Raw genomic sequence first — 26,909 nt, 5'->3', positions numbered from 1 at the left:
GTTTTCCACTTGGACAACTCACCTCAAACTTACCAACACCTCTACACTATTTCTCTATCTCTGCCAATCATCCTCACATTTCCCATTACTCAAGATTCAAAATGAAAGCTAACATTTTCTCGATCCACCTCTTCGCCACCAAGTACTTAGATGGTTCCCAATTCCTTTCCATGCTTCTTTCAAATTCACATTCATTCATACTTTCTACTTCCTATAGTGGTTATGTACAGACTTTCATATTTCACCCTAGTGAATTTTACCACTCTTTAAAGACAGGAATTAATTTTTTCTTCTTTGTGTCTCTTTTACCATCTAGCACAGCATACTAGATGTTATGGTTAACTGTTCCATAACTATGTGCAATTGAACCTACTTACAACCATTCCATGGGGGCTTAAATAGCCATGAATTTAAACTGGATCTTGCCTGTAATATAGCCAAAGCTAGATACTGAGTCATGGACCACAAAGGCAGGAAAGATCCTTCAGTCTCACCTCCTGCATTCTGTGGGGCTATTCTATCCACTCACCCCTGCTTCTACCAGCATAGCCACTAATCAGCTCTGGTACCCCTGGGATAAAAGTGCTTCAGGTTAGCACTCTGGCAGTCTTCCCAACTGACAGGAAACTGAGAATGGGGGGGCAAAATCCCAGAGAACAGGCTTATTATCAAGTCTTCATGATCAAATTGGCAGAGAAATTGAAATGTGAGATGCATTTTCCCATTTCTCCATGCAGAATATAAATAAGAATACCTTTGCAGTCCCAGATATAATTAGTTTCTCAACCAAAACACTCCATCACTATAGTTTTTAAAAAACAAAAAACAGAAGTGGTTGAGAAAAGCCTCATCCTACAGTACAACTTGTTACCAACTATTGGTTGAACTGAAACACAGACATCTAATTCAAAATCAAAATACCACCACTCCCAGACACAAGGAGCTCATACACAAACTATGTCATATGCACTCGCTAATTCATGCCAAACATTTCTACTGAAATTGAAGCAACTGACAGCAATGGGAATTTTAACTGACTCTTTAGGCTCATCACGCTACAAAGGAGAGCTGAGAGAAAATCTGGTCAGTTTTATTTGACCCATATCTACCTAACTTCGTTGTTCACTTCTGCTTAATGTCCCAAAGCACTACTCCAAGCCCAAGCTGAAATTACATTTCTGGATTACTAGCAACTGCAGGAAAATAAATCACATCTGCCCCAGGAGTGAACCCAAAACCAAAAGCAGCCACAGAGAGGAATTTGTGAGTTGAGCTTAGAGTCAACTTTAATACTACGGAAATGAACCTTTAAAAAGAAAATTCAAATAACAATCTATGTAGACAAAACATTAATCTACACTGCTCTAATAAATTTTGGGGCCTTTTAAAACTTTTTTTTCCTTAAATGGATATCTGCTAGAGCAGAACTTCTCTGATAAGATGGCTTGGGGCCAAATACAGTATAATAAAGACATTTGTGCTCTATCTTCATCAAACCTCATAGGTATACTTCCATTTCCTAAAGGAACATCCAGTTATTCAGACATCTCTAGAAAAGATTCCTATGAAGAAGTAAACCATCTGCACACCCCCACACCCCCAACACCAATTTCTGTTTTCCACTTGTACTTATTAAGCTAGCCCAGGAGAACAGTAGTTTTTGAAGGCACAAACAAATACTATTTATATAGCCATGCTAGGTAAAAAGGCTCTGAATGGGGCTACAGCATAGTTCTGCCAATAGGTCATGGGGAAACCACACCAGAATAAGGCCAACATACTCTCTTCTAGTGAGGCTAACACAAGGCCTCCTCTGTGGATGGCTACAGCCTACCCCTCTACATGTCTAGAGTAGTAGTATTCAATAGAAATATAATGGGAAACAAAGATGTAATTTCAAATTTTCCAGTGGCCACTTGAAAAAAAAGAAAGAGCAGGTGAAATTAATTTTAAGATTATAGTTTATTTAATTCAGTGTACCTAAAACATTATCATTTTAGCATCTAATCAATATTTAAACATTATTAATAAGATATTTTACTTTTTTTTCCCCAAAGTCTTCATAATCAGATATTTTACAGTTACAACACATCTCATTTCATACCAGCCACATTTCAGATGCTCAACAGCAAGATGTGACTAGTGGCCACCATACTGAACAGCACGAATCTAGAATGTTTATCATGACAGTTGTTTGCTGAATAAATTAAAAGATCAAAAAGCTTTTTATTATACTATTGATTCTCCCAATATCCCATTGAAGCAAGTAAGAGATATTAGTTTCATGGGCAGCAAACAAAGCTTTCTGAGAAAAGGAAGCTGGCTTATTTACCCCAAATCAAATCATGAATAGAGCTGGAAAATTTTCTGCTCATCTTCAAGTTTAGAACTTGCTACAAAAGACCAAGCCTTTTATGTATGTACAGTCACAAAACCAAACCTATCAGACTATTCTCACTAAAAAGATGGCAAATTTGCAAATCTCTATCTATTTAAATTTAATTCCCAGTTTTTTCAGCCATATAATCCCACCCATTCCTTTTCGGATAGCTGGCAACTTTATCTCCTCTCCTGCTAGCCTACTCAAATCCTTTTCCATTTTGTTATAAGCCAGATCAAACAGTTCCCATTTCAACTCTACAGCTGGAAATTGTAAAGGAAATTCTGAACAAAGTATAAGGTTCTCAGGTATAGTGAACAAAACACCAAACTGAATAGAAAACATTCACATATAGTAACTTCTAACTTCAAAGTAACCAGCCAGATTCTTAAAAAGGAAAAACAATCACCAAATCTTACAATAATAAAACTATAAATTGGACTTTCGATCTATTGCAATGACCCAAAGCCCTTAAAAAATAAAAAATAAAGAAGACAACTCATAGAATCAATTTGATTAAAAAAAAAAAAAAAAAAGACCACAGATTAGAGCACAGTTATAATTCAAACCCTAACCCAACCACTATGTGCCTTGGGTAAATTTTTTAACCCTGTCGAATATGCTTCATCATCTGTAAAAAGGATATTTAGTAGACTCTACCCCTAATACAGCTGTAGAAAAGATTACACAAAATAAAACATTGTATTTGGGTGCTAATAAATGTTACTTAACTCCTAGACCCTAGACCCATTCATTTCTTTAATTTGTGTAAAGCAGAAATTACTAACCTGAATTTATAGCTCTAATATCAATAGAAATAGAAACACTATGACACAAAATTTTCTTTCTGTTCTCTTCAGAATGGGGTAAGGGCTGGGATGGTAAAAAGCTCAGCTACATGCTGAGAACAAAGGTCTGTAAAGCATGCTAGTAACTTCTGTTATCAGCAGTTCAACTACCCCCTAACTCAGTACTCCCTCACATCACGCATGTAACAATGTCAGTATTAAGGTGGTGAGCACTATCATAGAAGAACGCAGGGAGTATTAAGGGAGTCCAGACAAAACACTTAGCACATCCTGGAGAGATGTCAGGGAAGGCTTCCTGAAGGAGTACTCACTTGATCTGAGTCAAGCAGGCAAAAAATGGTGAGGAAAACAGGGAGAGGAGTGGAAAAGGAAAACCTAGAAAAAGTGTGAATAAAGACAGGATGTGGAACAATACACAGTAGATACAGGAGAACTGAGAGCAGTTCTACAGCCAGAATATGAAGTGCTGTTGGGTGCATGAGGAGAAAACAAGAGAAGCAGACAGGGCTGTGGCCATGAAGGGCTTCACACAACAGAGGAAGGACCTTGGACTTTATCCTGTTGATGACGGGCAGGGGCAAAAAACAAGGCTTGTCACTGGAAATCAAAGAATTGGCACAAGTGAAAAAGAGGAAGGAAACCTGTGGTGGGAAACCAGACTGAGGGTCACTGTAAATGACAGACAACAGATCAAAAGGAATAAAAATTGTTTCACTGAACTTATCCATTATTTCAGCCACCTTTTCTAGAAAATACAAAAGCACACAGAGAAAGAAACATTTTTCAATAGAAAAGAGGCATTTATTAAACAACCTGGGGTAAGAAATTTGGGTAAAATATCATTTCACTGGGAAAGCTTACTCTAAGAGCAGACTATTCTACTTAGTATCAAAGCAGGAGACTGAGTGTGATATCAAAGAAAAACCAGCAACAAAATTACAATATCGTTCAATCTTTATTCTTATCACAAGCCTTAGTACTACTGAGAGTCACTCTCCCACAGGGCAAAAAGAGATTAGAACAGGGTCAAGCTCCTAATAAGTATCTCATCCTGCCCAATACTGTGAGGATCATTACAAAGAGAAGAAAATATTTTCAGTTATTATTTGTCATGTAATTAACTTTACAGTAATTTTTAAATTAAAAAAATGGCCTCTGAAAAATCTACCAGAAAAATGTCAAATGCTAGAGGAAGAGAGAATACAACAGAAAGAGCAGAGTGTTAGGAGTGAAGTTCTAGGGCCGGCCCGGTGGCGCACTGGATAGTGCGCCGCTTGGGAAGCGCGGCGGCGCTCCCACCCGAGGGTTCGGATCCCACATACAGACCGGTTCCCGCTCACTGGCTGAGCGAGGCGCGGGAGCAACACCGAGGGCTGCGATCCCGTTGCCGGTCCCCGGTCCGGTACGGGGGCAACACTGAGGGTTGCGATCCGTTGCCGGACACGGAAAAAAGACCAAAAAAAAAAAAAAAAAAAAGGAGTGAAGTTCTAGGATCAAGACACCATGAAAAAATTCTAGGGGAAGTCCAATTCTAGGGAAACCCAGTGGGAAAGTAGTAAAAGGGACAAGTTTGGGGATTAAGAGCAGAAATGTGTGTCCTTCCAGGAAATCATGTTACTGAAGTTTTAAATCCTTTTTACCTTTTTCTATTCATAGTCTACAGCTCTAAAGAGTATTCTAAATAATTTGATGCTAAAAGTAAGGAAAAGCAATTCAGAGATGCTGAAGAATACTAGGCAGTAATGGCTGCAATGCAACATCAAGACTTCTTTGCAGGGGACAATCTGTCACTGGCACCATAGTTTCTTCTTACAACACAAACTCACTTCTTGGGTTTCCACATTAAATCAATCAATTTCCTCAAAAAGGCTCAGTTCTTAATTAACTCTACTTTCAGTAGATAAACAAATAGATATAAAGAGAAATTAGAACCAAATGTCTGCGTAAGTTCACTCGACTTTCATCAATAAGTGAGAAACCCTCTTAAAACAATGTAAGAAACTTCCAAGAGGCTAAAAAATTAAGTGAGACTGCTCTTCTGTTAGAGGCAGAAAAATCTATTTATATGGTGTGCACAAAGGGATACAAGAAGGAAAAAAACATAAATGTAAGATAGACATCATAAAAACGTCATCAAGACTCCTGCCCAGCCCTTTGCCTAGGCATGGGACGTGACAGAAAGACAGGACAGATTTCTGTCCATGAACAAACAATGAGCTCTGAACTCTTGTGGTCTGTACAATTTATTTTGGGATATAAGTATTTTTTTTTTCCTCTCAAACATTTATTAAGCATCTACTATGTTTCACGTAACACACTGCTTTTCCCAGATAATCAGCTCAGGGCCTATCAGTAATGCTCTTCTCTGATATTTGCCATAACACCTAGCACAGTGCTGAGTTCAGAGTACCCGCCCAATAATACCTTTGAAAATATGTCTTCTTCAAGTGAACACAGGAGAACATACAGGGTTAGCACTATACTCAACAATCTAACACGGAGATCCCTGCTCAGTTCACACACTGGTTCAAGAGCACCCCTAAGATAACTCATAAAAGGTGCCCACTTCAATAACAGTCTTCCTCTGGTTACCAATCCACAGCCCATTCTGGTAGATTCGCGACACTCTACATACCTGTCCACTGAGGGGGGCAGCGGCAATTGTATGTATTAACCCCGTCCACACAAACCCCTCCATTCTGACACTTGTGTTTAGGGCAGTCATCAATATTCCACTCACAGGTGCTCCCTTCAAAACCTGGAAAGAGAAGAACAAAAGAAAATCGTGAATTCTCATACAGAAGAAGTGCTCTGCTCTTCTCCCACAGGACATGGTCGTCAGAACAGATCTGCTTCATGATTTCAGTTAAAGAGACAGCAGCTGCCCAGCCCAGGACTCACCATATGAAAAATCCCCCAATCCTCTGTCTTCTCTGGCCTCCAGCATAGCTAGACAGTGAAAGTGACTCATTATGCCAATGACATGCCTTCATAATTACCTCACAAGCATTTAAAAGTGTTTTCATAAAATAAAATCCCAGGGAAGATAAATGCCTACTTGGGACAGATACTCACTGGTTCTAAAAAACAGGGTATTAGATTTTCCCCAGCTCCACACTAGACTAATGGGAAGAACAAATAAAAGATTACCTAATTAAATTTAAGTTCCTTTTATTTTTTTCTTGGGTGACTGCTCAAGGAGGCCTCCAAAACTAGGTAGGGAAGGGGAACATAGGAAAAATACTGAACTTAATGTTTGACAATATGGGTCAAGTCTCAATCTTACCACCTACAAGCTATCTAATACACAGTAAGTTACAAACTCTGAATCAGCTTCCTCGTCCGCAAAATGAGGCTGATTCCACTTGCCCAGACTGCCTTTCTAGATTATAATAAGTGCCACACCATGAATGAAGTGTGATACAAATGTTAAAAGCTATCTGAAAATGAGGTGTTATTACTACTAATTAAATTTACCAGCACTTTGAATTCTTCATGCTCCTCTCTACAGTTATAGCATTGCTTCCTTCCTCTTGATTTTTCCCTTTTACAAAAAATGAAACTAGGACACCAAACCCCACCCTAACTGCCTGAGCATGCCCCTCTATAATTTATACATTAGGCTTCTTCCTTTCTCTTTCCTTGCTACCAAATCCCTCAGCTAATAAAATAGAAGACTACCAGCTTTCATACAACAGAATGGTCAGTGAACATTCTCATACTTGAAATATAGTATGACTAAGTATTGGGACTCCTCAAAATATCCCTTAGGATTCCTCTCTCTCACTCAAAACATTTATTGGGTCTTACACTAGACACTGGGGATGTAAGAGTGAGCAAAAGAGACAGAGTCCTGGATTTCATGGCATTTACAGCTTGGGGGGTGGGACAGACATCAATCATACCTTGTTTTATTCATTCCTTACCACAAGATACTGTGGTAGTCTACATCTGCTCTGCTACACAGGAACAGGCTGGTTTCTCTGAATATAGTGGAGTTCATGAAAATGAGTATGAACCCAAAAAATTACCCGGAAATCAAAGGAAATCACTTCATGGAAGATGGAAATAACTGAAGGTTTGATCAAAGGGAATTATATTTTTTCTAGGTATTTGGTACCCAGTCCATTCAAGCAGATGAATTACTAAGTAAGCCTGTGAAAGACTAAGAAAATGCAGACTTGGATTTGGATTTTTAAAAATGCATCATTACTCATATTTCTCTTTAATCATATGAAAAGTCTTACAAATGGACTAATGAATCAGAAAATGTTGAAGTGTTTAAGCCCACCCTTAATTTTGATCAAGAAAGTGAGGCCAAATCTACAGATCTACCAGGCAGCAGCCCCTGAATAACTGAGGTCTGTGTTCCTAGTCTAGTGCTCTCCATGGAGATTTTCTTTAGAAAAGTTAAAGGTACAGTTTTAGATTGTTGGGGAATCGAGCATCTGGCCTACCACTGCCAGACCTTGTGTGGTCTGGTGGTGCACTGGAACTGGTGATGGTCATTCTCCCCTAACTTGATCTCTCTGGTGACTAAGACAAAACATCGTTGACTAGAGTGTCAGGGAGGTGGTAAAGCGCTTGTAGGTAAGCTATAAGGAATAGAAACTGTAACTCTGACTTTATGTTAGCCAATGTTACAACTAACTGAATCTACTAACCATAGGAAAATTAAGAAAGCAGAAGCATTTCAGCATAACAACAATAGATAAGTAATAAAATATTTTCTTTTTATGACTGATTGACTATTTTTGAGGTACTTCTTCCCTGTCAATAGGTATGTAGGTAAGAAGACAGGTAGGTGAGAGAGTTAACTCATGGTTAAAAGCATGGCTTCTGGGGCCACCACTCAGGCTCAACTCTCAACCTTGCCATGCAACAGGTGAGTGAAAGTGGACAAGATTCTTAAACTTTCTTTCCTCCTTGGGGGATTGGCAGGGCCTACCTCAAAGGGTTTTTGTAAAGATTAAATAAGTTAGATATAAAAAGCACTTAATTCAATAAATGGTGCTGGGAAGACTAAATATCCACATGCAAAATAATGAAGTAGGACCCCCTCCTCACACAAAAATTAACTCAAAATGGATCAGAGACCTAAATGTAAGAGCTAAAATTATAAAACTCTTGAGGGGAAAAAAAAAAAAAAACAGGAATAAATCTTTGTAACTTGGGCTAAGCCAAGTTTTCTTAAATATGACCAAAAGCAGAAGCAACAAAAGAAAAAATAAATAAATTGGACTTTGTAAAATTAAAAACACTTGGGTTTCAAAGGATACCCTTAAGAAAATGAAGACAGCCCACAGAATGGAAGAAAATATTTGCAAATCATAAACCTGATTAGAGACTTGTATCTAGAATATATAAAGAACTTTTATAATTCAATAATAAAAAGACAAATAACACAATTATAAAATGGCTAAAGGATCTGAATAGACATTCTCCAAAGAAGATACACAATTGGCCAATAAGCACATGAAAAGATGTTCAACATCATCAGCCATCAAGGAAATGCACATCAAAACCACAATGAGATACCACTTCACATCCATTAGGATGGCTATAATCAAAAAGACAGATAATAACAAGTATTGACAAGGATATGGAGAAACTGGAACCCTCACACACTGCTGGTTAGAACATAAAATAGTGTAGCCACATCAGAATACAGTCTGGCAGTTCCTGAAAAGGTTGAACAGAGTTACCATATAACCCAGCAACTCTGCTCCCAGGTATATTCCCAAGAAAAATGAAAACATATGTCCACACAAAACTTCTACAAGAATGTTCACAGCAGCATTACTCATAATAGCCAAAAAGTGGAAGCAATCCAAATGTCAATCCCCTGATGAATGGATAAATAAAGTATGGTAAATCCATACAGTGAAATATTATTCAGCCATGAAAAGGAATGGAGTATAATGGTACTTCAAGAGTTTATGGAAAAATAGAATTAAAAGATAACATGAATCTTTCCATGAATATTTTCCATGAACCTCATATTGATTCATACTACAATATGAATGAACTTTGAAAACATTATGCTAAGTGAAAGAAGCCAGTCACAAATGACTACATATTATTTGTTTCCACTTATATGAAATGTCTAGCATAGGCAAAGAGACAGAAAGTAGATCAGTAGTTGCCTAGGGTGGGAGGGAGTTAAGAGGAATGGGGAGTAACCGATAACGGGTACAGAGTTTCTTGTGGAGTATAAAAATATTCTAAAATTGACTGTGGTGGTAGTTGCACATATCCATAAATATAATAAAAACCACTGAATTGTACATTTTAAAAGAGCAAATCGTAGGGTATGTAAATTATATCTCAATAAAGCTGTTATAACTCATATAAGGGAGGGAAAGCACTTAAAACCATGCCTTACACATATTAGCTAATGTTATTATTTATCCATGGGATTATAGCATCCCTTTGAGATATCTATTCTAATCCTTTTATGTTACAGATGAAGAAGTTGAGGCTGACTCAACTTCTTCTTGAGTCACATGGCCGACTTGCCCAACATTATGGGGCTAGTACTAAACCAGAAGCTTCACCCAGTTTTAGTCACTATGTTTTCTGGGACTCCAGAGTTCCCTTTCAACAATCTGAAAAACTGACCTTAGGTCAAAAGCTCCCATGTCTGAGAAAACTCAAGCCAAGTCAGTTCTCTTCCAAAGTTAAGACAGGATTTATGCTTTAAAAATAGAGATACAGAACTCTTTTTGGAAAGAGCTAGCAAATTCTTGTAAGAAACAGTCTACCCAAAGGTAGGGGGGAGTATAAGAATAAGTTAAAATGTAGTCACTTCTTAAAAACATATTTTAAGTTTTTAAGGGAAAGGGAAACAGACGAGTCTCCAGACCTGTGGGTGGGATGGGTGTAGCAGATTCACAGAGAGGCTCACATGACTGTACTAAAAGAAGTCTACTGCTTAAAGCCAATTTGCATCCTTAAAAGGCCAAAAGGAGAGAAATTAAACTTAGAAGGAACATTTTAAGACTCTGCTGTTATAAAACCATGGGCCACTTAACTGATTAATGATGGCAGTGAGGGTAGGAAGCACAAAAGAGCTTTTTGAACTTGTTATACCACACAGGGTACAGCATCTCTCAAGAGAACACCATAACTTTGTTTCCAGTCCCTGGAAGGTGTGAGGGTTGAAAGGCTCAGTGGAAGGGAGCAAAGAAGAGAGCACAAAGGGGAACATGAGATGATACAACCAGGATTCTCTCAGGCCACGCTGAAAGTCCTCAGGAAAAGCTTCCATAAAAGACGGATGAAAGAGTGAGGGAAAAAACAGAGATACCTGGAACTGAAAAAAGGCAAAAAGATACAAGACTACCTTTCCCCCCCCCCGGGAAGAAGTCTGTCACAAAAGCAAACGTACTAAAATATGATTGGTATAATACCCTAGAAAATATCACATGCCCTTGAGTGTGAGCATGCAAAGGGTAATCCCTGTCCCATCCATGTCCAGCTGGTTTTCTTGGCAAACGTCTTCTCCAGATGAGCCCAGATTAGCACACTGACCCCATAACTGATCCATGTATCCCCCACCCACCACCCACCCAGGCTTGCTGTTCCCACCTGCCTCCCCTGATATCTCCCTAATGAGCTCCTCTTTTCTTCCAAACTTATCATCAAAACAGTCTACGAAATGAATGATTACAAAAAAAATACTTCAGTACATTAAAAAAAACTGTAGAATATAAAAATTCTCTTCTCTACTACATTTAATTCATTAATTCATTCATTTGTCAAATATTCATGTCTCAATTTTCTGCCAGGCACTATGTTGGGTACTAGGAGGGGAAATTAAAATGAGTGTCTTCTTGGAAAGATGAACAAATAAACAGTCAATTTGGTAAGTGCTGTGCAAGAGGTGTGCACGGTGCTAAAAGACCTTAAAGGGTCTCTAATCCACATGGGAGGTAGGGAATACAGAAGGCACTTCAGTGAAATAGGTGCCTTTGGCAAATCATAAAAGTTGGGGCAAGGTGAAAGAAAGCTGAGGCGGCAGCATGGACAAAAGCACCAAGTGTGAGAGAACAGTAAACACTTTCAGGAACGTCAGGTAAAACTGCACTTAGGGTCCAAACAAGTCAAAGGAGCTAAAATAATACACCCTAGAAAGTGGTATGATCATTTCTGCAACTGTTCCAGAGAAATCTGCCAAAATGTGATTAGTATAATGCCCAGGAGAACATCACATGCCCCTGAGTGTGAGAATGCAAGAGGAAATTATTTCTAACAGTTCTTAAGCTTGGCAACAACAGAGCAGACAAAAAAGCCACAAAATGTGCTTAAGCTTTATTTTAATGATACAGGGATATTACATATAATCAGCCTGTGGAGTGCAGAGGTGGCTTACAAAAGAAAAAATTTCATTGTTTGGAGAGGACAGATCAGACAGCTTTTTATGAAGTTTTAAAAAAAAAATCATAAAGGAATAAGGAGATGTGGGAGAGAAAGAAAAAGGAAAAGTACATCAAGGACTGTCCAATCCAGCTGCGAACTCACGCGGGATGGGTGAAACAGACTGAAAACAGCTCACTGTTTTCTGATTACTGTGCTACTTTATTAATATATCCACAAACACAAAACCAGCTAACTCATTCTCTCCCCATTGGTTGGCCCTACCCCAAAATACTAGGAGTCAATGATTCCATAACTTATTTTCATGCACTATTTTGTTCTTACATTGAAATTACTGTGGCTGGGTGTCCCTCCATCAGCTTCTACTAAAGACTTTACACAATGGACACTCATGAAGTGTCTGGATTATTAATAGTTGCTAATCCAAGGAGAAGATGAAATGTGGTTCCTTGATTTGATTCTGTGAGTTCCCTCTTGAAGATACTCTTTTTTCCTCCCTCTGTGGAGAAACATTTTTTTCTATGTCACACAAAGTGTGACAGTTTTTTTGCAGTTTTAATTCCCTCCCCACAAGTCCTACAATAAATACTAAAATCAACTCACAGTAACTACAATACCCTTTGCAGGAAAAAAATTTAACTTTAAGCATTTAAATATAATCACTAACTTAACATGGTGTTCACCAATTCTCAGAGTTGAAAAAGACTCCAAAGTTACTCTTATCCAGAGTTAGCATAAAAGGACCAAAAAAAAAAAAAAAGAAGCCAAACTAAGTCTAGGATGCAAGACACCAGGAAGAAAATAAGACCAAAGTTACATTCTCAACAGTATGACACGATTACTCAGTCAATAAATATTTGTGGGCCTATTATGTACCGGGCATTGTTTTTAGTTGTTTGGGATACCAAACAAACAAAACAAAACCAAAGATCCTAGCTTTCATTGAAGAGGCAACAGAATTTGGAAATGGACAATAAACAGACAATAAACAATGGACATAATGAACTAAATTATACAGTACAAATTATACAGTTAGAAGATAAGAGTTACAGAAAAAGAAACAAAAAGTAGACCAGGCTCAATAATGAAGAAGGGGTGGAGGGACAGTTACAATTTTAAATAGGATGGTCAGGGTAGGCCTCAATTAGAAGTGGAAAGACTCGGGCCGGCCCAGTGGCGCACTGGAGGGTGAGCCGCTTGGGAGCGCAGCGGCGCTCCTGCCGAGGGTTCGGATCCCATGTGGAGACCGGTTCCCGCACCACTGAGGGTTGCGATCCCGTTGCCCGTCCCCGGTACGGGCACGACACCGAGGATTGCGATCCCGTTACCGGTCAGTAAAAAAGACAAAAAAAAAAAAAAAAAAAGAAGTGCAAAGACTTGAAATGTGGCGGGAAGTGGCCATTTGGGAATAGCAGACTATCTTATCTTAGCAAGCTACTTTGCCTCCTTCTGACCTGGTTTCCCCATTTTTAAAACTGAAATAATAATTCTCTTCAAATAGGGGTGCAGTTCACACTGGGATGGTGACTATTATTTTAAATAACATTTTAGTCTCTTGAATAGTGGGGAGAGCCATGGAGAGAGGGGCAAGGAGAATGGTACTGCATTATGAAAAGGACTTTCTAAAAGAAAATAGTTTCAAGGCACTCTTCCCTACGTGGAAGTAAATTAAATACTTTCAAGACTTCACCTGGAATCCCGTTACCGGTCAGTAAAAAAAAAAAAAAAAAAAAAAAAAAAAGAAGTGCAAAGACTTGAAATGTGGCGGGAAGTGGCCATTTGGGAATAGCAGACTATCTTATCTTAGCAAGCTACTTTGCCTCCTTCTGACCTGGTTTCCCCATTTTTAAAACTGAAATAATAATTCTCTTCAAATAGGGGTGCAGTTCACACTGGGATGGTGACTATTATTTTAAATAACATTTTAGTCTCTTGAATAGTGGGGAGAGCCATGGAGAGAGGGGCAAGGAGAATGGTACTGCATTATGAAAAGGACTTTCTAAAAGAAAATAGTTTCAAGGCACTCTTCCCTACGTGGAAGTAAATTAAATACTTTCAAGACTTCACCTGGAATATAAGAACAATGAGCAGAAAAATCCCACAAATTATTTAAATACATATTTATTACCAGTATCACTGCATCAACTATTTTGAATTTTTTAATTTCCTTCTATATATTTGCGTAAGCTCAAGTCATCTATTTTAGATCACAGGACCCTGCAAGGGAAGAAATGGTCTACTTAACTATTTTTAAACACTTGCACAATACGCTACACAGGTTGATATGTAACAATACTATTTGATTATAATTAGGAGAATCTCATTTTTCCTTATAACATGAATATTTTTTTTTTTTTTTTTTTGTCCTTTTTGTGACTGGTAAGGGAATCGCAACCCTTGGCTTGGTGTCGTCCGCACCGCGCTCAGCCAGTGAGCGTACCGGCCATCCCTATATAGGATCCGAACCCGCGGGCGGGAGCGCTGTTGCGCTCCCAGTGCTGCACTCCCCCGAGTGCGCCACAGGGTCGGCCCAACATGAATTTTTTTTTTTTAACCCAAACAGCTCAAAGCATTTATCAACGTTTCAGACATCTTCAAAGCACTTGAGCAGTGCAGTAAGATGCACAAAGCACAAGCTTTGGAAACAATCTATCTCGGTTTCAGGACCCTGCCTAACCACATATCGCCTCGTTCAACTTTGGGTAAACCACTTAACATCTCCAAACTTCAGTTACTTCACATGGGAAAACTCAAAAAATAATACCTGTCCCCAAGGTTTCTGTGTAATTGAGATAGTGGTTGCATAAGTACCTGGCACAGTGCCTGACTCATAAAAGTTATTAAATAAACGTTAGTTTTCTCCTCTGCCAAATCTTCTCCCCACATCTTGATCCCCAGCACACACACACACGTGCACACACATACACACATACAGACTCACACCGTCAGTGAGTAAATAAACATCTTGCTTTAAACTACAAGCAGAGCATAAAAGACAGCCAAGATCTCCTTACTCCATCCCACTAGCCCTGGCAGCCTCTCAGCTGCGGAATCCCTGGTTATTTCCTTTCTCAAGGAGGAGACACTATTCTAGTTTGACAGATCCTTTCCTGGACACACTCTCAGAATTCCCTAAGGATCTTATTGTGGCTGACGGATAACAATGCAGAGACTATGGGAGTGAATAATCACTCTCTCTCAGCTAAAAACTTCCTTTATTGACTTCTCTAACTTCCCGTCAATATTTTGCTGCCAAATCAACCTCTTGTTCTAGGCAACTATTAAAAGTAATTTTCTTAAAACTGCGAAATGCATATAGCTTTCAATAATAAATCACACTAACCTCAATTACTAGCCACTGAGACTATTAGAATATTAGACTACTAGAATATTTGTAATACTAAAATATTTGTGAAATTAAATTGTTTACATTTCTATTTCTGTCTTTAACCCTTAAAATAAAAACAAATACAGAAGTGAAGAAAGATATCTTTCAGTTATTCCTTCTACAAGATAATGAGGATAGAATATTATGTTAATAAACATTTATTTAGTACTAGAATAATAGCATTATCTTTTCCTCATTGGAAGAGAAACTAAAAGCAATACAATTAAATAATATTCTTGTGACTTAGTTAAATGAGATAAGATTTTCATTTCAATTATGTGGCAGTGTCTTGTATCACTATATCCCAAGCATATGGCACAGTGCCTAGAACACAGCAATCAATAAATTTTTACCTAATAAAATTAATAAATTATCATTTAGGTTTATACTGAGGACCAAACTATGACCTTTAATCCCCAAAAGATAAAACACACAATCCCATCATATGTGAACCATATCATATCCATAACACCAGAATCTAAGATTCCCACTCTGAAAGAGTAGTAGAACAACTTCTTTTTGAGGCAATTCTGCTTACTTAGCACATTATTCCCTCCTACAGTTTTTCTTCTTTTGTTTTTGTACTAAGGATATTTGTATAAAACAGGATCTTTGTTGCTTAGTAATTCATCTGCTCCAGCTGCTTGGTGTTCTGTTCCCAATCAAAATTCTTGGTTTTCAGCCTCCTCATCATTTTTATAAGGAGTTTAGTGAAATGGCCAGGCTTGCTCCTTTCTCCCTCTCCATGGAACAATGGGCCCCAGCTCCCAGACACTGCTCCTCTTTTTGCTTTTATCTTGGGGTTATGTGTGTGCTCTAGCAGACTTGAACCAGTCAAGAGTATGATAAAGTATTGTGTCTTGCATAGTCTCTCATACATCACCTATCAGAGCTCACCAAAAAGTGCTGATTAATTAACACCAGTTTCAAAATTCTCCAGCTTCAGGTTAGGGCAGCATTACTCCAAAGTCAGAAAGGATCCATGGGAGAGGGTTCTGAAGGCGAGTAGCCCAGGGATACTCATGAAAGGGCAGGTTGGTGCATTTAGGTGGATAGGAAAATAACAAATTACCCTAACAGAGGCTAAAGCATCTAGGAAAGTTGATCACCTACTATTAGTATCAATTCAGTTTAAAGCATTTTATTAATCATATATACATATTTTCCAATGTCTAATTCTCATTGCACTCTTTTCCATTCTAGATTTTGCCTGTCCCTTTCCCAGAGCTCTGTTTCTCTTATTTTCACTGTTTCTCCAAAAGGATGATAAGCAATTTCCTAGCCACTCATCTTCTTAAACTCTCACATGTTAAATTACCCCCTGCTCAGTTTATGGACCACAGTGTGCCTATAAAACTCCTGCCTCACCAGCAACCCACTCCACACAAAATGCTCACTTCCCTTTTTCCCCCACTTTAGGATACTTCCTAAAGGAGCAATTGAGCCACATCCACTACCTTCCTCCTGTGCTAGGGGTCCCAGGACACTTGGGAGCTCCTTACCTGGAAGGCAATTGCACTCAAAAGTGAAGTCACCAGTTTGCCGGCAGGTGCCTCCATTGACACAGGGAGAAGGCGCACAGGGCACATAGGGGCTGTCACAATGTTGGCCTGTGAAGCCCTGGGGGCACTGACACTGGTAGGAGCCAGGCAGGTTGAGGCAGGTGCCACCATGCTGACAGAGTCCTGTAATGTCACACTCATTGACATCAGTCTCACACTTCTGCCCTGTGAAGCCTGAGAGGCATTTGCAGGAGAACAGGTTAGCCACTGTGGTACAGGTACTTCCATTTGCACAGGGATGAGACAGGCAGGCATCAGTCCATTGGCACAGCTTACCTAAAGGAAGGATAACAGAATTCAGTACTGCCCACAGAAATAGGAGCCAACCCCAACTTCAACACCCTCATCTCCCACCCAATAGGTGACATCAGAGAGCTCTTGCATGGAGAATCCCTAAGCTCTTTGAATTTTAAAGAAGACCAAATCAGAGCCTCCTCAAGATCAGCTGACACAGAGCACTCTCCAAAAACTCTCCAAGGCCCTCAGCCAAGACACAAAGACTCAGTGGGTACAGCATATGGAGAAAACTAGGTCATTCATATGAAGCCAGTCCTGCAGGATTCTATCAGTCTCTATGGCAAATAAAGGTCTGGATCCATCTACACTCTCACACCTCCTATCTTTGCATAAGTTGCTCCTCTGTTTAAAAGGCCATATTCTGGGCCGGCCCAGTGGCGCACGGAAGAGTGCGCCGCTTGGGAGCGCAGCTGCGCTCCCACTGAGGGTTCGGATCCCATGTGGAGACCGGTTCCCGCTCACTGGCTGAGCGCGGTGCAGGCGCAGCACGGAGGGTTGCGATCCCGTTACCGGTCAGTAAAAAAGACAAAAAGGAAAAAATAAAATAAAATAAAATAAAATAAAAGGCCATATTCCTTTTTGCTTACCTAGTGAACTCTCACCTTGAAAACTCTGCTCAAAATCACCTCTGTAAAATAAAGTCATCCTTAATGCCCCCTCACAAATACACACACACACACACACACACACACACGCACACACACACACCCCAAGTTTGCTATTTCCTTCTATTATACCACCTGTCACACTGGCAGGGGTCAGGTTCCCATAGTATGCTCTTAAACCATATCTGTTGAATGAACAAAAGGTATTAATATTTTCCACAATATATAGTTACTAAGTAATCTCAGGTGATAGAAACAAGACCGTACTAGTTCTGTTTACTTTAAACACAGCACACATGGACACACATATTTTGGAAGACATTAATTTATCACAGTCTTGCTATAGATATCACTTCAGTGTTTGAAGAGGATGAAGGATTTCTGGCTCCCTATACATCAAAAGAAATAGCTGTCGTTAGAACAGAGGCCTAGAAAGGTAATTCTCGTTGACTATCTCAGGTAGAAAAATACCAGCAGTAGCAGGAAGACTCTGACATGTTGAATCCTAAGGCATGACTCCAAGGGAAGCAAAGCAGATTCTTTGACATAGAAAGAGAGAGAAATACTCCCATGGTCCTAGTAAATTTGGTATTTGTGCAGCTTTCTGTTTTTATTAGCCTAAGCCTTTAATTTTTTAAACTAAAGAGATGAGAACTCCCTGAATTTGTTAATACTCCAGTTGGCTGTCTAGGAGAAGATCCAAATCTTCGATCCCACAGATTAGTAAACGAGAGACATTACAGCTTTTCTAAAAGGGGAAAAGAGGTAACATGTGAGCACAGTGAAGTGCTCTCTGCCTATTAAGAGATGTCAAAAATCACCACCTTTGTAAAGTCATCCTTAATGCTCCCCTCATACACACACACAGAACCCCCTCCCCAAAGGAGAAAGATGCAATAAAAATTTGCACACAGCACATACATCTCAGAGTGCTAGGCAGAGAGAAAATGAAGTAACTGCAATTTTTCTTCCTATTTTTTCCTTCATTCCACTAAGAGGTACCTATAGGGGAGAAGAGATGTAAATGGCAACCATGGATATCAGAGTATTTGTGCACAACTGAAACAGAAAGGACCCTGAACTTGGTTTTCCATATACATTATGCCTAGGCACAAACTTACAGCCTCTGCTTCTTCATCCACAAGTGGAGATGAGATAATAAGGTCCGACTAGGGAAGACACAGGACTGTCAAAAAAACCCAAAAGGATGAACTTGACCTGTGATGATTCCTAAAGTGATAGACAAAAGTGGCAAATGCATTAAGATGATCAGAACCCGGCACGACAACAAAAAGAGATCTTTCTAATGGCAAAGTGACATTTTAATTATGAGTAGCAGAGGAAAATAAGAGTAGACAGGTGAGATGTAATTCAGAGGTTGGGCTGGTGACTGAGTTTAAATGAGGTTAGGACAAGGGAAAGGGAGTTTCTAGTTTGGGTATTCAGAGTATACAGCGGTGTTATTTATTTACAACAACACACTGAGTCTGAGATACTTGCAGAATTCTCCAGGTGAACGTGCAGTGGACAGTGAGAAATAGGAGCCTGAATATCAGGGTGGGGCTGAAGTAAAAGAGATGACTATGAGGATCATCAGCAACCGATGAAGATAACAACACCTGAAGCAACTGAAGATGGTAAGATTCCCTACGGAGAGCTGGAATGTGGCTCAAAAGTAGGCTCAAAATGGTGTTCCAAGGAAGACAAAAATTTAATGGATAAGAACAAGGTAATGAAGAGGTAAAAGGAACAATCAGAATTCAGAAAACCAGATAAGCCAGTGCCCTGAATGCTTAGGGAGAGATTTCAAGAAGCAAGTAATCAACAGCATCAACAGCTTTTCTTCTGCTAACAGTGTCTTTCCTTTAGTGAAGTAATTCTGATACCCAATCCTGACATACATACTGTAAACAATCAATTACTTCTAAGTACTTGACCCTTTTTCTTTCTCCTTCTCTGCCCCTTAAAACTCCCAAAAGAAAGTTACAGATTGTTGTCTGGAGCATTACAGTTCCTTATCATAATGTTAAATGTGCACCAAAGTTAGGGGACCCTTAAGAGAGAGACACCCAGGTCTAAAAGATGCTAAATAAAGATACCTACTGAGAGTAGGAAAGTATGGGCTTGAGTCCAATTTGTTACCTGTAAAACCAACTTGGCAGATGCACTCATAGGTATCTGGGCTGAGCATGTGGCAGGTTCCTCCATTCAGACAGGTTCCTCCTTGTGTTCCTCTAGACACAAGGCAGGGGTTAGAGGTTGAGTACTGGCAGTCCTCCCCTGTGAACCCTGGGGCACAAAGGCATGTGGCTTTCCCCAACATGGCCTGGGCGACACAGGTCCCACTATTCTGGCAGCGGTTCTTCTCACAGGGGTCTCGATGTTGACAATATTCTCCTAAGAAGCCCTCTGGACATCTGTATGGAAAAGAGAAGAGTCCATGAAAACATCTGACTTCCTATAAGTCCAAAAACTTATAGTAAGATGATGTAGTCCAGTCAAGAAAACACTAGCCTGTGAATCAAGAGACTTGAGGTACAACCCATAAAACTGCCTCACTTTAGGAAAAAAATGAATGCTTAGAGAACTTAACCACATACTCCTATGTCCTTCTGACTCTTGGCAGGTGAGGGAATACCAGGAGGATGAACTAGTAGGGTCTGCCATGTCCAGTCAGCATGACCCTTTCTCAAAGGCAATGTATACCATAGCTTTTTTTCATGTAGGTACAGGGCTGGGAAGGTGTAATGTCATCTTTTTGTAGAGCATTGTTCATACATGTCTGCTTAAATTCATTAACTTTCTCATTTTGACTAAGCCATTGATAGGATTAAGATGTTCACATGATAATGCATGGACTTGACCCTCTTATCCCCTCCAATTTAAAATATATAAGACATCATGTGCTTTTTCTCAATTAAGCATTGAGAAATAGTAAGTTCTTCTTTCTCTTGTTTCCAATGAAACATCAACTGGCCTATACCTAGCTTTCTAGGTTATGTTCAGGTGGTTGAGACTACAACAGAGAAAGGAAAAGGAGGTGCAAGAATTGAAAAGGGTTTAAAGGGATATTTTAAAATCTGTTATAAGTAGCAGGCAGCTTTTTTAACAAATAAAAAGGCACAAAATATAATTAAAATAACATAAAATATCTGATGTACTATATAAACACCAAAGTGAAGGAGGGAAACAATTCAAGAATAAAATTCCATAACATTTTCTACATTTAAGGCTTTGAGGAATCTTTTTATATGCCACCGTTGATTCATAAGATACACAACCACCCCAAATTTTGTGCAATATTTGATAATTTTCTCTAAACAGCATCAAAAAGGCATAGGAAGTCTCCATTTTCATAACAAAAAGGTTGTTTTAAATGGGACCTCTAAGAAGCACTTAAAAAGAACAGAGACTTTTATTTTAACTCTAAATTTTGCTATGTGGCTGACGCACAGATATTTGGTTCAACCTATTTATTCATTTTACTTTTTGGAAGATAGAAAATTGAATCTAGGAGACTGTTCCACCATTACCTCAAAGATAACACATTTAAACCAAACTCTAAATCTCCCCGTCCCCAAAACCAACTCCTATCACATCTTGCAGTGCCCAATCACTAGTGTCCTAATTCCCTCATCACCCAGACCTGAAGCTCCGAGGTCATGTTTGACTCCTTCTTGTCTTTGCCAATCATACCCAAGACTTTCATTAGCTGTTGAATGGCAAAGTTAGGTCTTATAGTTATTGAGAAAAGAAAGCAGGCCAGATATTAGGGAACAAGACACAACACGCTCAGGAGGATTGTGCGGTAGCTGAAATGGCTGGAGGAGAAAACAGAGCTGGTAAATACCTACAGTGATAGTGATATAACTGGCCACAGCCTCCTCACCCCTTCCCAGAGCTGTATAAGGTAAGCATGGCAGAGACAGGAACAGCTAGGGCAATGACCATCTTCATGAGTAGGTGAAGCAAGAGACCGTGAGGCAGTGAAGAGAGATCACAACCCTGAAACCAAAGACTAGCTGAAGCTGACAGTGAGGAGCCTGAACTGCAAAGTCTTATTCAGAATCCCGGTACTGGGCTGGCTGATTAGCTCAGCTGGTTAGAGCACAATGTTATAACCCCAAGTTCTAAGGGTACAGATCCCCACACTGGAGCCACCACAAAAAAAAAAAAAAAGAGTCCTGGTGCTGAGACCTTGGACAATTTACTTATCCTTACTGACTATCAATTCTCTCACATTTTAAACAGTTAAGAAGGCATTCTTGTAAGAATTGAACAAAATCAAGTATGTGAAAAGCCTTACAAATATTAAAAAGTTTTATAAGTGAAAAACATTTTTTTCTCTGTTCCTTGTGCTTATTGAGGAAAATACGATGCCTTACCCAAATCACAGCTTGATTTGATAACAGGATAGTGCGTGTGTGTGTGCGTGCGTGCGTGCGTGCGTGTGTGTGTGTGTGTGTGTGTGTGTTTTAAATAGAGGAGCAAAAAGTGCCACAGTAGCATAGCTGAAATTAACCCTGAGCTATATTATTAAAAGCATTTGCAGCTTATTCAAGAAATGTGTTGATGTTAAAAACTGCACCACAATTCTCATTCACAGTGACAGTCCTCTGGGTATTAAGCCTTAGTTGATGACTCTTGATTCTCCTATGTGGGAATTATTCATCTTGTAAATAATGGCAAACTTTAAAACCTGGGTGGGCTTTGCCCAGCTTTGTTCCTGGACTACTAAACCATCCCCCAACTCTGTCATGTAGCATCTGCTAAGAAAATGCAAACACATTTAAATATTAGCATCATAAACACACAATGAAAACCTAAGCTTCCCAGGAAAACAAAAATGAAACAACATGAAAGTTTCTGTAGTCAAATTCAAATATTTCTCAATTATCTGTTTTTAGGATTAATCCACATTGTTGCTCCCAACCAAGTATGGAAAAATACGTTTCAACTAAGATATGTTTAAGAAACCAGTAAAAGTAGAGATTGGCAAGGTACTCCTACAGCTTACAAGTACTACTATGGCCTACTGCTTGTTTTTGTATAGTGTAAATTAAGAATGATTCTTACATGTGTAAATGGTTGAGGGAAAAATGTCAAAAAAAACCATGATTTTGTGACATTTTAAAATTATGTAAAATTCAAATTTCAGTGTCCATGAATAGCTTTATTGGAACATAACCATGCTCACCCATTTACAGATTGTCTATGGCCACTTTTATGCTACAACTACTGAGCTGAGTAGTTGCAATGAGCTACTTGGCCTGCAAAAATATTTACTATCTGGTGCTTTACAGAAAAAGTTTGATAATCCCTGAGTAGAGAATATATGAAGCTTAATTCTATAAAAAAAATCCGATATGCTTATTAATAATGATGTTAATGATGATGAAGAAGAATGTTCTCTTATAAGCTTCCTCAAAGAATATTAAACTCATAACATTCATTTATTCATGCAACAAACATTTAGTAAGTGCCTATTATGTGCAAGGCAGTTTTCAAGGACTAGGAAAATCCTTGCACTCATGAAGTTTAAATTTTAGTTTCCTTGACTGAGTCAACCTTTACACTATAATCCTATAATCACATAATTTCATTACTGAACCATACCTCAGAAGCCAACTGGTCTGAATACCTACAGCACTGATAAGGACACCAAAGCTAACTGACCTGCCCCAAGTTTGTCACCTATGAATCTAACTATTTCCCCCAGTTCTGCATTATCTAAACTGTATCCCCATCTTCACCAAGATCTTTCAACAAAGTAGCACTGAACTAAAGCATACTACTAAGTCTTACCCCAAGTCTAGTACCTATTTTGTCAGCTCTGTCATCCTAACTGGACCAGCATCTTATCCACACTTCTCCATAAGGACAGCCTGGAAATTCTTTGATGAAATTAAGCACACTACTTAAAGAATAATCTTTCTCAAGCATAATTTTGATCATGTCCCTCCTGCTCATAAACTAGCATTAGTGCCAAGCCTTTCAAACCCAAGTTTCTTAGCATCTCTGACCTGCTTATCTGCCCCACTCCTACCATCTAACCAGATTAGTAATGCATAACTCAAACTCTCCAGACTATTTCCACAATCTTATCTACTGTCCCCCGCATAAAAATCTTCTTTCTAATTTCCAGTGAGAAATATTATACTTCCCTTCTGATATGTCTCCAATTTATGTTCCTTTCTTCCATGCTCCTTTCAAAGATCTGCTTAAAACCTATGTCCTCCAGTAAGCCTCCTCCAAACCATCTGTCCAACAGTAGGTGCAGGGCCCTGTCATGCACTGCATTGTTTCTACTGGTATGGCTCTTCTTCACTTAAGCCATCATTATGCCTCTCCTTAGCCTCTCTCAAACTCTCATTTAAATAGTTTTCTAGAGAAGACCATGTCTTAAGCCCCTGGTGCAGTTTCCTTGAATATCATGAGCATCTAAGTCCCACTAAGCAAATGGTTCTAAAGCAGGTTAAATTTCATCTGATGGACAGTCAGTTTCTCAATTCAAATCTGCTACAAAACCCCTTAAGACACAGGTCAAATCAACCCTAAGAGTCATCCTGAAGTACAAGATTATCCTTCATACCAAGGAAGCTATGCAGAATCAGGGACATGGGAAGAAGTGGGGAGTAATGGGTGAGATGGCCAGAAATAAAGGACCCCTGTTTCCTAAGTCAGATCTTTCAACTTCACAAATCCCTGTTCAACTGTAATAGAAGGACATTATATATCCTGTTAGTCTGAGTAGAAAGTAAGATTCTCTCCCTGAAAACAAAAGCTTAAAGAGCTCTCTTCTTGAGATGGCTCAAGTCAAGTTTGGTTAGAGGCTGGACACATGACTAGATAATGCCCAAGTTCCCTCACAAATCTGTAATTCTATTAAGTTAGTACAAATATTGGAAAATAGTTACTTCTTGAACTAAATGTGCATGTACAAAGTTTTCTAAGAAATAATCAAGTAAATCTAACAGCTGCCTTTCATTTCCAAAATTACTTGAATGCCTCCCTCCTGCAGATAACTTACCAATTATTTTAGTAGATCTCTCAGTGACTTCCTTCTATTCTATCCCTCTTCTTTATCTTTAGAATCAAAGAATATAGTTCACAGGTGAGGCTGTGACTACAGGGAAAGTTTTGCGGGGCTTTTTCCCTATAAAATAATTATATTAAGTAAATACTTATCATATCTGTACAGATGATTTTTTCTTTAAAAATCTGCCATTTCTGACATAGAGGTCCACTTTTTCATTGTTACTATCCAAACACATATATGGGGGATGGATGAAGGTGGGGGAAGGAGTGAGGAAAAGAGAAAATCAAGGGATTCCTCCTAACAGAACTAGAAAACATTCCATTAGAAAGGATATCCATCTAGTCCCCCCTCACTAAAATACATGAAAACCAGACCCCACCTCTCACATATCACCAGCAGCCTGGATTAGTTTACATGTAGCCACTTTATAGATTGCAATGAAGCTGGGATTTGAACAGCAATGCCAATCTATCCGGCAATGGCTACATTTCAAGATCAGTCTCCCTAGTAATAAAGAACAGAAAAATTTGTTCTTTCAAGTTTCCTAAGTGAATAGCCACACTTCTAGAGAAAAGCTTAAAACAGTGTAGCAGCTTGTGTCAGCTCCAAGATGACTGAAGTGTGAGCAGGAAATAAGCCCCTTTTCCAAATAAAAGCCAGCATCCTCTCTCCTTATTTTCTCCAGGCTCACCCTGCTGAATGTTGTGTATCAGCAGGGTGAGCCCAAATTGCATCCAGGGCTTTGCTGCAGCTCTGTCTTTAGCTTTTTTTTAGCAAAACTTTGGCCATTAAAAACAACAACAACAAAGCAAAACTCCACCACATACGACAAGAAGAAAAAGAGAGTCGTGATTTATAAAACAGCTATTTCAAAATCATGATTTTTAAAAAACTATACAGAATGTGGAACGAAAGGGAAAAAAAGTCTCATGTGGGTTGCATCGGCACTGCAGCTGCTCCTCATTAAATCTCCTCTTTACTCCCTCTGGGCTAGTTTCCAGCAGAAAATTCTTTAAACAGAACTGTGCTTTCAACCCACTTTCTTCTTGCTCTGGGCCTCTCGGTCCCCCAATCCGCAGTGGAAGACTGCCCTAGCTGAGCTCTAGAGGGGAGAGCTGTTGTTAACGTAAATGAGGTAAGGGCAGGGGAAAAGAACTAACAAAACCCAGAAACCAAATTAAGCATCGGTCACTAACAAAGGTCTGCAGTTTGAAAAGGTCCCAAATCGGTCTGTTCTTTCCTGTGACCATAATGCCAGCTTAGTTTCCTGCCCTCCTCCCTTCTTCCCCCTATTAAAGTAGATAAAAATAATTGCTAACAGCCAAGGCTAGCTGTAACCAGTGAAAGTTCCTACGTAACATTCAATTACCAAGACTCTGGTTACAAACTTGTAGGTGACCCAGAGCCTACAGAATCAAGTCTAAACTCCTAGGGTGGCATTCAAGAGGCCCTACCTACTTACTGGTCTAACCTCATCATCCCCTTCCCCCCAGTATGTCCAGTCTGATGTCTCATCAGATTGTCAACTTCTTAATTTTGTAACTCTGTATAAAGGTAACTAACTGGGTTATGCTAATTACTGATGTTGTTTTTTTAAAAATATGTGAAGACTGTTAACTTCCTGGCAAAGAGGGTAAGAAAAGGGAAGAAGCTCTGTCATGCTGACTTCTTCTTGCCAGTTCCACTCCCACCCCTCTTCCCTCAAAGAAAGAGAAAAAAAAAGGAAACAATATAGCTTACTCAGCAAGTAGGAAAAACAAAATGAAAATTTAAAAAGTATTAGGGTATAGCATATAGCCCAGAACTAGGCTATTTGTGGTAAAACATACTTTCTAAGGCTTTGCTAGCTTGATGTAAAGGAAACAAAGACAATAAATCTCTCTCTCTCTCACACACACACACACACATACACACATCTTTTTATCACAACTAATACACAAAGACTACCAAATACAGCAGGGCAGCAGCACATTTTTCTACTATGTAAATTCAGCTTCCTGGACAGAACGTTTCTGCTTTTCTTGTAGAAGTATTTCAGAAAATGTTAATCTTGGTTCCCACATTAGGCTGAATGCTTCCAAATTAAAAGTTTCCCACAGGAAAAGAACTTCATGGGGAATTGCAAGGGTGGGAATTATCTTCTGAAACTCCACCTCACTTGGTTTTGCGTGTGTTCAGGTTTTTCGCTCCCTCATCTGAATAAAACAATAAACACACACTGATTTTAATAAATCCAAACCAAAAAGAAGTTGAGGTGGTACAGGCTTTAAAGCTGTTAATCACAGCATCATTCATCTTCATTGGAGACTGCAAAATCAGTAACCACTGCAATGGGAAACAATGCTTTATTTACACAAGAACTTTGCAAACACCCTTATCTTCCAGTTTACAGTCTGGCTTCATTTATCAGAACTCAAAAGCTGAACTGAGCATCTAGTCTCTTCAATCTT

The 26,909-nt window shown here is 39.1% G+C and overlaps 1 protein-coding gene across 1 annotated transcript in view; it reads right to left on the bottom strand.

Annotated features, from left to right (window-relative positions):
* The window catches only part of LOC103598534 (neurogenic locus notch homolog protein 2-like), a 102,730-nt gene that overhangs the window by 63,224 nt on the left and 12,597 nt on the right, over window positions 1–26,909 (bottom strand). The window contains 3 exon segments of the mRNA XM_008582526.1: window positions 5,825–5,947; window positions 16,459–16,794; window positions 19,563–19,837. Coding sequence (XP_008580748.1) covers window positions 5,825–5,947; window positions 16,459–16,794; window positions 19,563–19,837 — 734 coding nt within the window.

Source organism: Galeopterus variegatus, unplaced genomic scaffold (genome assembly GCF_000696425.1).
Source record: "Galeopterus variegatus unplaced genomic scaffold, G_variegatus-3.0.2 Scaffold2663, whole genome shotgun sequence".
In the NCBI taxonomy this organism is placed as follows: domain Eukaryota; kingdom Metazoa; phylum Chordata; class Mammalia; order Dermoptera; family Cynocephalidae; genus Galeopterus; species Galeopterus variegatus.
This window is presented reverse-complemented; position numbering and strand designations above follow the sequence as displayed.